The sequence below is a fragment of the Lemur catta genome, chromosome 23 (assembly GCF_020740605.2).
Source record: "Lemur catta isolate mLemCat1 chromosome 23, mLemCat1.pri, whole genome shotgun sequence".
In the NCBI taxonomy this organism is placed as follows: domain Eukaryota; kingdom Metazoa; phylum Chordata; class Mammalia; order Primates; family Lemuridae; genus Lemur; species Lemur catta.
In genome coordinates, this window is record NC_059150.1 from 6,981,201 (window position 1) to 6,993,551 (window position 12,351).

Here is a 12,351-nt window from a genome sequence, read left to right on the forward strand (position 1 = left end):
CTTTTTTCCAACCAGACTGTAGCAGGGGGAGCGGTTGGGGCACGTGGCTCTTTTCCATCTCGTTCACCTTCAAGTTAGTAAAGTAGTTTATTCAGATCACTTACTCAGTATAGTTATAATTTAATTCAGACCAGTAAAAAAAAAAAAAAATTGAGGTTTTATATTTTCCTCCAGCACTGCCCTGCTAGGAGGGCAAGCTAGTATAAAGTAACTGTGGGCTAGTCACATTTTTCTTCCTTATTTACAAGCCTACATTAGTTATAATATAAGCCTACAATCATAAGGTCGTAAGCCTATAGTTAACCTGGAAACCAAGGTGGGGTTTGTGGAGGGAGAGCTGAATAATTAGTTAAGTAAATATTTTTAAGCCATCATATATTTCATGCCATTTGTACAAAGAAATTGTGGAGAATAACAGCTGAAATAGTCAAAAGAGGAACATCTGGTAGAAAGGGAAGGGTTCTCTTGAGCTCCTTGCTTGGAGGTGTCAGGCTTCTCCTGATGGGGCTCGTGGAGGACAAGCCTCCGTCACCATGGCCTATGCAGGTACTCGTTGGTGTGTGGGTAAGCAGCAGCCCCGGGCGTGTCCAGCCCTAGGAGCGAGTCTGCCTTTCAGCCTGACCTCTTGCTCACCCCATCCCTCCTCCCAAGCTCCTTCAGCTTCCTGAGTGCCCGGGTTCTCTTGCACCTCTGGGCCTCCACGCCTGCCGTCTCCTCACCTGGTCAACTCCTCCTCTCCCTTCGAGACTCAGTCCAAAGATGTACCTCCTTAGGGAGGCTTTTCTGACACCCGAACTTCCCCAGGACTGAGTCAGGTGCCCTTATGCTATGTCCCAAAGCATTTTGAGTACCTCTTGGTGCTCATGCTGCACTCAGACCCCCCGCCAGACTGAGCTCCTTGAAATCAGGAACTCTGTCTTCCTCATCTTTCCATCCCTGGGGCCTGGCCCCGGGGGGAGGGGGGGCACCCTGCAGCCACTCCAGACATCTGCCTTCTCAGCAGTTTTAAGTTTGTGAGTCAGCCATCCTGAGTGGAAAAAGAAAATCAGCAAAGAATTATGAGGGTGTGGCATTTCAATTTAATTCCACGCATTTATTAAGTATCTACTGTTGTACCAAGCACTCCTGCTGGCTATTCAGAGATGAATAAGACATGGCCCCTGGTCTCAGAACTCAACAGTCTGGCAAGGTGAAGACCATGTGAACAGGTAACTAAAATGTAGTGTCATAGACGCTCTGGAGGAACAGAGGAGGGAGGGATCCATTCTGCCTGCAGTTGGAGTTAGCGGTGCCAGGGAAATCTTTGCAGAGGAGGGGTCATTTCAGCAGGGCCTTATAAGACTCTGAGAACATCCTTTTTCCACTCGAGACGGGCTGACTCACAAAGCTAAAAGTGCCGAGAGGGCAGGATTCATGGAGTAGCTCATATATGCCAGGTCCTGGGCCAGGCCCCAGAGACAGAAAGATGAGGAAGACCTCAGTGGTGAGTAGGACCAAGACTGGCTTAGAGGACTGTCCCTGCCTCATACACCGACCACTCCTTAGCTTCAGAATCCTACCCCTTCCCTCCTTCCACCCTCAACTCCAGCCTCAGTCTCAATCTCCCTTAGTAGATTCAAGATCAGAGCTGTCCAGCTGCCATGTGGACCAGAAGTTTCATTGCTTCTTAGAATAGGTCCTTTAAAATCTGATTCCAAGAGAAAATGAAATTATTCAGCAGCAGGCAACACCCATCTAACCAGGATTCTGACAAGCCCTTTTGTGTGAGAGCCCTCAGCGATCTGAAACAAACTGACCCAGAGCTAGGGCTCAACCCAGTGCTGGGTGACTTAGGAGTCATGTAGATGAACTTCCACACTAAGAAAATGCACAAACTGGGCCCTAACTCCGCAGCATTGCTACCTCTTGAAAACTATTCTGCTTCCATGTCTGCAAAATAAGCAAGAGCAGCCTCTTGCCAGAGCCCAAAATGATTACAGTCTCGTTGGATCAAGAGACATCTAAAATTTGAAAAGTTAACTCTCCTCTTACCAGCAATTCCCCACCTCCTTGGTGATGGTGAGACTTCTTCTCCTACCTGGGGCCTTGGGTTTCTGTTCACAGCAGATAATGGAGAGGGTCTTTCCATGAATCTATCTCCCATTAGAAACTTTCACTTAACCAGCCATTTTTTTGACAGCACCTTACATCTTGAGAACTCAAAGCCCATAACCACCAAGTAAGTATCCATTTCTGCTTTGCCGAGGTTGGGGGTGGCAGGGGCATAGAGACATGGAGAATACGAGAGAATACAAGAGAAAGTGACATTAAGGAGAGAATGTACTCTGTGTCCCTCTCCTTCCAGAAGTCCCCTGGGTGCCATTATCTGCCCCACCTCACTCTTTCTAGCTTCCTTGGAGCCAGGGCTCCCTGATCACACTGCCCTTTCTGTTTGTGATTAAAGGCAAAGGAAGCGTCCAGAATCTGGGAGCATCCGGAAAACATTTCGGAGTGACAGCCATGGGTTGAGCAGTTCCCTGACTGACTCCTCCTCCCCGGGGGTGGGGGCTACCTGCCGCCCATCCTCCCAACCCATCTTGAGCCAGAGTCTACCCAAAGAAGGGGCAGAAAAGTGTTCCATCAGTGGGCACGGGAGCCTCAACTCCATCAGCCGCCATTCATCCCTGAAGAATCGGCTGGACAGTCCCCAGATCCGGAAGACTGCCACAGCGGGAAGGTCAAAAAGCTTCAATAACCATCGGCCCATGGACCCTGAGGTCATTGCACAGGTAACTGAGGGCTCCTGGACAAACAGCATGAGTCTATACTCGTCACTACCACTTAGTGCAGCCCATGCTAGTGATTACAGGACTTGAAACAAAATGATATTTTGTACATTATATACCAAATCCGTGTCCACGCTTGGACATGTGGACCCAATAAGATGGCTTAACCAGCAATCTGCCTGTCCGTCTCTCCCCAAGAAGAACATGAAGACAGAATAAAAGAATTCTGGCTTCTTGCTCACACTGGCTATTTGCAAGAATGTTTTAATTTTTAAGGCCAGTAATTGTAGTATTTTGATAGAGTCCATTCAGCCCAGGTTTTGGGTCTCAGACCCTTTAATGAAACTGCCCGAGTATTGAGGCTCAGATATCACTCTGGCCACATTTTTATATCGCTCTGATCATCCCCCTCATCCCAATGCCTAAGGCTGTTCTCCGGTACCCAGTGGGTAGATGATCAATCAACAATCTGCACCTTTCTCTGATCTATAAAGCAATTAATATATAATTGAAACAATCTGTACCTGGTCTTAAAGGCCCAGAAATACTCTGGCTGCTGAGAGCTCTGGTACCGAAAGGATGTCCAGGCCAAACCTCAAGATGCAGTGGAGATGAGCTTCCTGATTGCAGGGTCTTCCTTCCGTGTACGCATCACACTGATGACTGTCTGTTTTCCATGAAATATTAGAGATCCAACCCCATCTCTAAAAATCCGACTACCGGGGCCACTCCAAGCAGTTCACTCAGACGTCTCTCCCAACTATATAATTTTCATTAGACCAGGTAGGAACTAAGGGCTCACTGTTGCCCTCTTATGTCTCAACCGAGTTGAGATTCTCCTCACCCCATCTTCCAGGGGGCGATAGAGGCTGGGCATGGTCTCTATTGGCTTAATCGTGGTGCTCTGCTTAAGGAGGTGAACCTGGCAAGCCCAGTGTTGAGCTACGGGCCTGAGATGTCTTGCTTTGCTAGCTTTCTGTTCTGTGCCTCTGTTTAAGCTCTTGGCTGCAATCTGCCTTGCACCGCGGGAATCCTCCCGGCTCCCCCCTTGGCCAGGCATTAGTAGGAATGTCAGGAAAAGGTGCACAGCTGAGACAGACTGCAGAGCATGACTGAGGAAGGAGGAGTTCTTCCTGAGCATTTTAAGGGCTTGAGAATGTCATGGGGATGAGTGAATGAAATTGAACCACTGCCTGTATCAGAACATCACATGTACCCTATAAAGATAAACAACTGTTATGTACCCATAATAATTAAAAATTTTTTATTAAAAAAAATTGAATCGCTGTCAACAGAAAGCATGAATCGCTCTGTAGGACAAAGAAACCTTAACCAGGGGCCTTTGCTTGGAACATAGAATCTTTCGATGTGAGCCTAATCCCAAGGAGGAGTCCTGTGGCGGTTTGGGGGTGGGAGACACAAGTTTGTGGGAGGGAGGGGGGAGCTGGGAGGTCTCTCTGGGAGGCAGCTGGCTTGCTTACAAAGGTTCTTGGTTCTGCCTTGAGCCCCTGGGCTGGGACTGCTCTTTAAGATCTGAAGTGCTCCAGGCAATTCACCTATGTGGGCTTTGGCGCCCCCTCCTGGTCACTGTTTGGTCGCCTCCCATGGTGATGGGTAGATGAAAATGGTTTCAAGTTGGACACTTCCATGAGTCGGGGAGGAGGGGCCAGGGGAGGTGTCCTGATGAATCGTAAGGGACCGGTCTCCCGAAACTTTCCTCAGCCCCCGGGGAGGAAAGACTAACCCTCTTACCCTTTGGCCTTGAAGTCCAAGAGAATAAAAATCATACTTCATCTCTACCACTTTTTGTAAGTTGGTTATTACGTACAATTTCAAACCTACCCAAAGTAAAGAGAATCAGATAGTGAGTCCCCATGTACTCCTGAGCAAACTCCTGGCCACCCTTAGTTCCCCCACCTTTCCCCTCCCCACTGGGCGTGTCATTTCGTCCACAAATATTTCAGTACCTGTCTCTAAAACCCAAGGTCTCCATTTTGAGAACGTCTCAAGCACTCTTGCTAAAGGGAAACACCTCAGGATAGTGAAAATCCCTCTGTCCCCCTTTCCCACATGCTGAGCATTCTCATTGTCAGGATTTGGGGCCAAGTGCAGTAATCTGGACAGTTGGTCTCTTCATGACTTGGCCTCTGTTGTTGAAATAGGATCCTTGGGGAGTCCTCCCTTCATTGGCCTCACCTCCTTCTTTTTCCTGTTTTGCAGGATATCGAGACAACAATGAACTCGGCCCTGAACGAGCTGCGGGAGCTAGAGCGGCAGAGCAGTGTCAAGCACACCCCCGATGTGGTTCTGGACACCTTGGAGCCCCTCAAAACCTCCCCGGTGGTGGCCCCCACGTCGGAGCCCTCCAGCCCCCTGCACACACAGCTCCTCAAAGACCCCGAGCCCACCTTCCAGCGCAGCGCCAGTACCGCTGGGGACATCGCCTGCACCTTCCGGCCTGTCAAGTCTGTCAAGATGGCTGCCCCGGTCAAACCACCAGCCACGCGGCCCAAGCCCACCGTCTTCCCCAAAACAAACGCCACTAGCCCCGGTGTCAACTCCTCAGCTTCCCCACAGTCTACTGACAAGTCTTGTACTGTCTGAGGCATATAATTTAATTGTTCTAGGCAAGGGGACTGTTATTAAAATCTTCCTATTTAACTAGCTTGGGGACTTCAGTTGAAAATTAGATTCTAAGTTGTTCTTGCAGGAATTAGCCTCCCCATCCCCCAAAACCTTGAGAATGAACCCCTCGTTATCTCCTTTCCCTTCCCTTCCCACTGCCCTCCGCTTCCCCCAGTGGTCGTAACCCAGCCAGCTGCAGGCCGCGCCGTTCTTAGGTTAGCCAGAGACAGAGTCGTTCATTATCGGGTCACTGTGAAATCTGGCGAGGCGAGTCAGAAGGACGTGAGCTCAAGTCTCAGTCCCCTCAGACCAAGGGGATGCCTTGACCAGATGGTTGGCTACTGCCATCTAGCTCTCAGTGGCATCTTGTTTTGGGTACTGATTTAGAGAATCATATATAGTCCATTCTTCATCTTACACACACACACACACACATGTAGGTTTTCTAGTCTCTGGCATGTGTACCCTCTTCTGGTCATAGACCAGTCTCTTTGTAAGTTATTGTGGCAGTTCACACACAGGCCACCAGGGGTCTCTGTTTCCGTTACAAACTTTGTTCTGTCTGGGCCAGAGAACCTGGCCTTGGAGATCTCTCCATCATACGAAATGTCACAGGATGGGACAAACCTGTGACCTGTTTGGGGTTGGGGGCTTTCTCTCTGTCTTCTTTCTGTTGGTGTGAATTGGTCATTGGTGTTTGCTCTTGCTCTCCTCCATCCTCTAGAAGTACACTCCGATCTTATTAAGGAGCTTTTAAAGTTTTTCTGAATGTATAGACATTTCCCGGGTTCCTATCTTTTTCTCTGATGGACCATTTTCCATTTAAGACATTTTCCTGTATAAGACAGTTTTATAGCTGGTTCCTTTTAGGGTAAAGAGTCTTAAGAGAGTTTTGTTGTGTTTATGGCAGGTTTGGAAAAAGTAAGAAATGGGTCCTCTTCCTCCTACTTTTGGTTTTGGCGCTTAAAACATTAAATTCATTCTTCTTTTAAAAAATTGAATTCAGCTTTGCTAACCCAAAAATTGTTCCCAAATGAAAACTTATTTTAAGTTCACTTCTTAGTTTAAGTTATCTTATAAGGTCTCTCTTCAGGGACCAACAGGGGCTTGGAGAGCCCTAGTTAGATTAAAGAGAGACACTGTCCCTTAAAACCAGTTTCCATTTATCCAAACAAGGACAACTAAGGGTACTTTTGACCTCACAGGCTCTAAAGCCTTCCCAAAGCCAGAATCTAGAGCAAAATTAAAAATTGGATGCTGAATAGTTTGGTTCTCTTTTGGCCTTTTTTCTGAATCCCCTCCAAAATGCAAAAATGACACCCTTGTCTGCTCCAGTTCAGTCTGCAAACCCGGTGCCTATGGTCCTGGGTCCCCCAGCGTCATGCTACCCCAGGAGTCCCAGGACTGCAGACATTCACGTCCAGGCTCGTGGGTCTCAGACAGCAACTCGAGAGAAGCTGAAACTCATTCCTCTTCTCCATGTTTTCTGGTTTTCAAGCTGTGCTTTTATTTTAGCTTATTATTATATCTTCCGTAGTTTAGGAGAGATGGTGTGTTGCCAGTCAGGTAGGTAAGTCTGTTTTCTTATCTTTCACCTAGAAGAGATCCTTTTTGGACCAAGCTGTGAAGTTGGTAGTTGGATCTAGAGAACGTGGTGGGGTTTTTTTGTCATTCTGTGTGAAGGGAAAGGGGAGCTTTGTGGGAAGCCACCACTGAGAAGGCTATAACCTGCGGCACCAGGGAACCCGTTCCCCGAGCTAGAAGGGAGAACCAAAGAACTCCTTCAGTAAAGTGAGTCGGTCTGCAAGAGGCAACTTACAAGCCTTTGGATTCTTGGCTTTTGTTGCCCCGTTTACCGGTCTGTCACCTGGGCTTGCACAGGTCCTCAGCCAACAGGGGGCTTTCATACTCAAGGAGCTGTTTCCTTGCTGGAAAGGAGCCCTACCCTTCACTTTACATTCCTTCTAATCCAACTGATCAAAACTGGTACCCACACCTGCCCTGTCCCCCTCTCTCCAGCCCACTCCCCTCTAAGAAAGTAAAAGCAAAGCTTTCTGGATGACAACGCTTTGGGCCTGTTCTGTTGCTCCTGCCTTATTTCTCTTTCAACCCTGTACATGACTTGTGTTCACCACCCCCTGGTCAGTGTCCGTCTGCTGTTGACTCGCATCATGGACTGAACAGTGTGTGAGTGGTCACCTGCTCAACCCAACTCTGGGAGCAGAGCTGTCTTCCCCATCTCTGGTGCTCCTGACACCCGTGAGATGGTCCTGTCGAGAGGACTAGGAACCGATAGAAGGAGAGTCCTTCTCGGCAGAGTTCACTACGATCAACTGGAATTGAGGTTGCACACTGTGATTTTACACCGAAAAGCCAAAAGGAGCTGGCCACCCAGGGCCTAGGGAGACCAGTCTTCCTCAGATATGCTTGCCGAAACCAGCATGATGCTCCAAGGAGCCCCGCTCTGCCCCTCGTGGCGTGGATCCTTTTCCTGGTGTGGACTCTGAAGGGGGTCAGTCTTCGGGGAAGAGGGGTGGGGTGGGGCTACCAGCATCCCAGTTTGGAAAAACAGAGGAGTTTGTAGCCAGCAGCCTATAAACTGGAAACACTGGTCTCAGCCAACCTCCTCAGGGCGCCCTGGTTTCTCCCCAAGGAGATGAGGAGCGATGACGCCAGCGTCAGGATGAACAGAGCACTGGAAGGGCTGGTGTGTATGTACTTCACGTGCAGAAGAGAAGTTAGATCTTCCAGGGAATTGCAATGTTGTGGCGTCTGACTTGTATGTCACATTTGTGTAAAATGGTATATTCTTTACAATAGTGTTGATAACTGGAATATTGTATGTATGCTTGGAGATGCTTTGTGTGAACCTAAGACTGTCACTCAACAGATGTTGGATTGGGGAAAATCCAAAGCACAACTTCAAAATAAAATACATTTTTAGGTTTCGATGCTGCAGTTCATATCCCTTCCTTACTCTCTGAAATCACTGATTCAGGAGTGCAGCTGCCCAGGAGGGATTTTGATTCGTCTGTACTAACAGAGCCCTGCCTGGCAACAGAGAAATGAGATGACCTTAGAGCCAGCCACCCTCTCCCTCCCTCACCAAGGCAGGCAGAGTTGCGTTTAGATTGTGGGTCCCCCCACCCCCCTTGCCCCCACCTGCATTTCCATTCAGCCTATGGTGCAGCCTAAGAGGTTTTGTAGAAAGTCTTCCAGCTCACCATTGGGCAGCCTGTTGCCATGAGAACCATCTCCTTCACAGAATCCTCCTTCCCTGTTTTCAATGAGGACTGTTCTCATTTCTGTCTCCAGTCAGATTTCCTCACTTGGGAGGGGTGAGGCCTAAGAAGTTACATGGAAACTTTGCCAGCTACAACCAAAGCGGACCAGAGGTTCTGTTTCTTCCACAACCAGAGCCCTGAGTCATTCTGCCCTCGGCAGTCTTCCCCCAAGAAGAGCTACCCAATATGCCAGCACTGTTGGTGGGGGCAGGGGACAAAGGAGATGCTTTCTCGCCTTTAGATTTTGATTCTAGCAGAGCGTAAGTTCAAGGGTACAGTTATTCAAAGGTAACAACTTCAAACGAATCCTAGAGCCTAGGTTTGCCATAGGCTTATTCTGATACCACATGCCCCAGGGATGGGTCACATCTCTCACATCCAAGGGGGTACCCTGTGTTCAGTGGTAACACAAGGAATCCTACCCCCAGCCTTACACCAGACACTTGACATCCTCTTGTGAGGTTTGTCATCTCTGTCTGTTATCCAGCTCTGTCATGCCCTTCCAACCTGTCATCTCCCCCCGACACCCCTCTTTTAAAGGAAGAGCTGCATCTCGAGCTCTTCTTGCCTTGGCCTTGTGGAAGTGAGAGCCAAGGCTGTTCTGCCACCCTGTGGTACGAACAGTTCTCACTCCCTGAGTGGAGTTGGGGCGCGGATGGCCCGGAACACCCCAAAGTAGCTGTGAGATGGAGCCAGTTCTTAGGCTGTGAGCAGAGGACCAAGGAGCCTTTTCAGAGGGTCCCAAGGCAAAGGTGGGCCATGCGTTTTAGGGCCTCTTCATTCGTCTCATATATTCTGATGGGAGCGTGATGGAAACTAGTGGTAACAAGCACAGTCAAAACGCAAGCCCAATCCATCCAGACAGAAACCAGAAAAGGAGATCATGGAGGTATGAATTTAGGAAACAGTCTTTAGGATTATTATCTAATCTAAATGTTTATATCCATAGGTATGTGATGTTGCCTTTTACTCCGAAGTTAGCAACCTTGGCATATTCCATATGCTACAGACTCAAGCATTTAGTCAGTTAATGAACTTGAAGCCTCTGTGCGAGCACTGTCGTATAGTATTGAACTGAAGAAACAGGTAATGGAGCTTTCTTTCTAATCAGGGAGGGCAGATAAATAAAGCAAAGTAACTGTTACTCTGAAAATGAAACAATGTAATAAGATAGTGAGTGCCTGGGGAAAGCCATTGGTGGGAAGGAGCAATGCAGGCAGGGAGGGAGGGCAGATAAAGCAAAGTAACTGTTACTCTGAAAATGAAACAATGTAGTAAGATAGTGAGTGCCTGGGGAAAGCCATTGGTGGGAAGGAGTGATGCAGGAAATCAAGAATCGTGTTGGGCCTGGTAAGGTTGCGCTGACTAATAGACATCCCAGTGGAAATATCAGACAGACACTCGGACATATGAATCTGGAGTTGTAGGGAGAGATCATACTCTAAACATATGAGGAGCTATTACACCACAGATGTATTCAAACAGAGTCCTGGGAAGAACGTGTAGGCGGAATAAAGAGAAGGTCCCAGTAATTAGAAATCCAGCAGAGGAGCGAGGGAGCCAGTGAAGAAGACAGAAAGAGCAAGTGACAATGAGGTAGGTGGCTGGGAGAACACAGGGTCACAGAAACCAAGAGAAGGAAATGTTTCAACAAAGGAGGAAGGATCAACTGTTGGATGCCATTGGGGTAAGATGAGGCTGGAATAGAAAGGGAATCATTTATTTGGTGACCTGGACAAGAGCATTTTCAGGAGAGGGGAGATGAGCTCCATGAGAGTGGGGTAGGCAGCAGATGGGAAGGGAAGAGGAGGCAGTAACTCTTGACAGCTCTTGAACGGGGAGCATGGAGAGGAGTCAAGGGGCCAGATTTTTGTTTTGAAGGTGGACAGCACTGAGGCACGTTTGCTCAGTGGGCAGGACCCGGTAGGGTGGGAAGAATCAGTATGCCGGGGAGGGGGGTGGGTTACTTGGCACAAGTGGAAGAGTCGGCCATGGCCACTAGAAAAGGCTCAGGAGGAAGCACTTTCTCCTGTCTCATGCGAGGAAGGCAGGTGGCTGGGGACAGACACAGGCAGGCATGGATGTGGGGATAGGAAACAAGGCAGCTCCCTTTCCATGGCTGCCTGTGTTTCAAGGTCGTTAGCTGAGAGCATGGGAGGGAATGTTGCGGAGGAGTTTTGAAGAGTCAAGAGTCTGAATTACTTGCTTTTCCAGACTAGGAAAGATGACACATGAGGGCACAGGGACCCATTTTCTTCAGTGGCCCGGATGCTGCTCCCTCCGCTCCTGTTCCCACTGCTGGGGGAGTAGCTCCAGGCCTGGCTGCAATGTGTGTCCCTCCCGCACCCAGAGCTCCCAGCCAGAGCTGACTCCTGAAAGTGGCAAGGAGCTGGGCTCTGAGACCTCGTCACTGAGCCCTTCGTACCTGTGACCGAGCACAGCGAGTACTCACTGTCCCTGAAATGCCACCCCCAACCTCTTCCACATAACCCCCCACCATCCTTCTCTCCCCTCCCCTTTAAGGCACTGGCAGGGGAGTTGGCTCTGAAAAGCTGGCTCAGGCCCTGTAGGGGCAGAAAAAGCAACTAATACCTACTCAGAGCATACCAGGCACCAGGCACTTTGTCTCACCTTGTTTTCACACCCACTCAGTGAGGAGGGTTGAGTGACGGGCTCAAGGTCACCCAGAATAAGTGGTCAGACTCAGGACTCACACCTCTATGAGGATGTCACTAGCTCCCGCCCTTCCCCTACACCCCTCAGCCTGTTTGGAGAAGGCAGATGTGAAACGTTTTCCCGGAGAGCTGCCATCAAAGACCGTCGTATTCCTGCCTCTGGTCCTCGTAGGACTTTGGATTGCCACTTCTGTTTCTATGACTCCTCAGAGCCACTCAGGGAAACGTGGCGAGGCCTCTCAGGGCCTTCTCCTTCCCTTCAGGGGCCCACCAGGCTCCTGCGCCTCCCGGGACGGACCCCCCCCCAGCTGGGGCACAGGCAAGGCATGCCTCATGTCGTCCTCACGGAGGATGTGACCCCACAGAGGATGCCCAAGGGAACTGGATCCGCACGTGCGCGCACCGCCTGGACTCCCTCCCTCCAGCCCCCTCTTCTCCACCTCACTCCTGTCTCACCAAAGTCCAGGCAGCCTTCTCCTGGCAAGCCTTTCTCAACCTCCTTCCTCCCCCAACCCGCCTCCCGCCACCAGGGTTCACAAAACCGCTGGCTGCTGAGGTGTAGGTCTCATACCCTTCCCCATGCTGTCCCTGACCCCCAGGCTCCTGGCGGATGCCTAGGTCTCACCTTCATGTCGGCAGACAGTGTCTGCTTCCTAGTAGGAGCTGGACACACGTCGCCTTTGAGGGTGATGGATGCGCAGGGAAAGAGTCTGTGCTTGCTGCAGAGAGGAAAGGAGAGCGCTGGGAGGACCCAGCAGGTTCATGGGGAAAATAGGTACATGTTTAGGGATAGGCGATGCTGCGCACCTCAGTGGGTGGCCTAAGACAACAAAGGGAGATTTCTTCCCAAAGCCAAACGTCCCTGTGGGCCAGCAGGGGGGCTCTGCTCCTGGGATAGTCACACTGCCAGAGGGTGGAGCTCTGGAGGGGTCTTGCATCAGCAAGTAAGTGCCATGGTGGGGAAGTCACATGCCCCCTGCTCGGTCACAGGGTGCCAAGGAA

The 12,351-nt window shown here is 49.8% G+C and overlaps 1 protein-coding gene across 6 annotated transcripts in view; it reads left to right on the forward strand.

The window, feature by feature from the left end:
- SRGAP2 (SLIT-ROBO Rho GTPase activating protein 2) overlaps positions 1 to 8,339 on the forward strand; it is a 218,242-nt gene extending 209,903 nt beyond the window's left edge. For 2 of the 6 annotated variants that reach the window (XM_045536572.1, XM_045536573.1), the window contains exons 22-24: positions 2,180 to 2,218; positions 2,444 to 2,768; positions 4,986 to 8,339. In XM_045536572.1, coding sequence (XP_045392528.1) covers positions 2,180 to 2,218; positions 2,444 to 2,768; positions 4,986 to 5,369 — 748 coding nt within the window. In that variant the 3' untranslated portion in view covers positions 5,370 to 8,339. Of the gene's footprint in view, positions 1 to 2,179; positions 2,219 to 2,443; positions 2,769 to 3,453; positions 3,549 to 4,985 lie in introns of all 6 variants that reach the window. The other 4 variants (XM_045536574.1, XM_045536575.1, XM_045536576.1 and 1 more) reach the window with 3 other exon arrangements.
- The last annotated feature ends 4,012 nt before the right edge of the window (positions 8,340 to 12,351 follow it).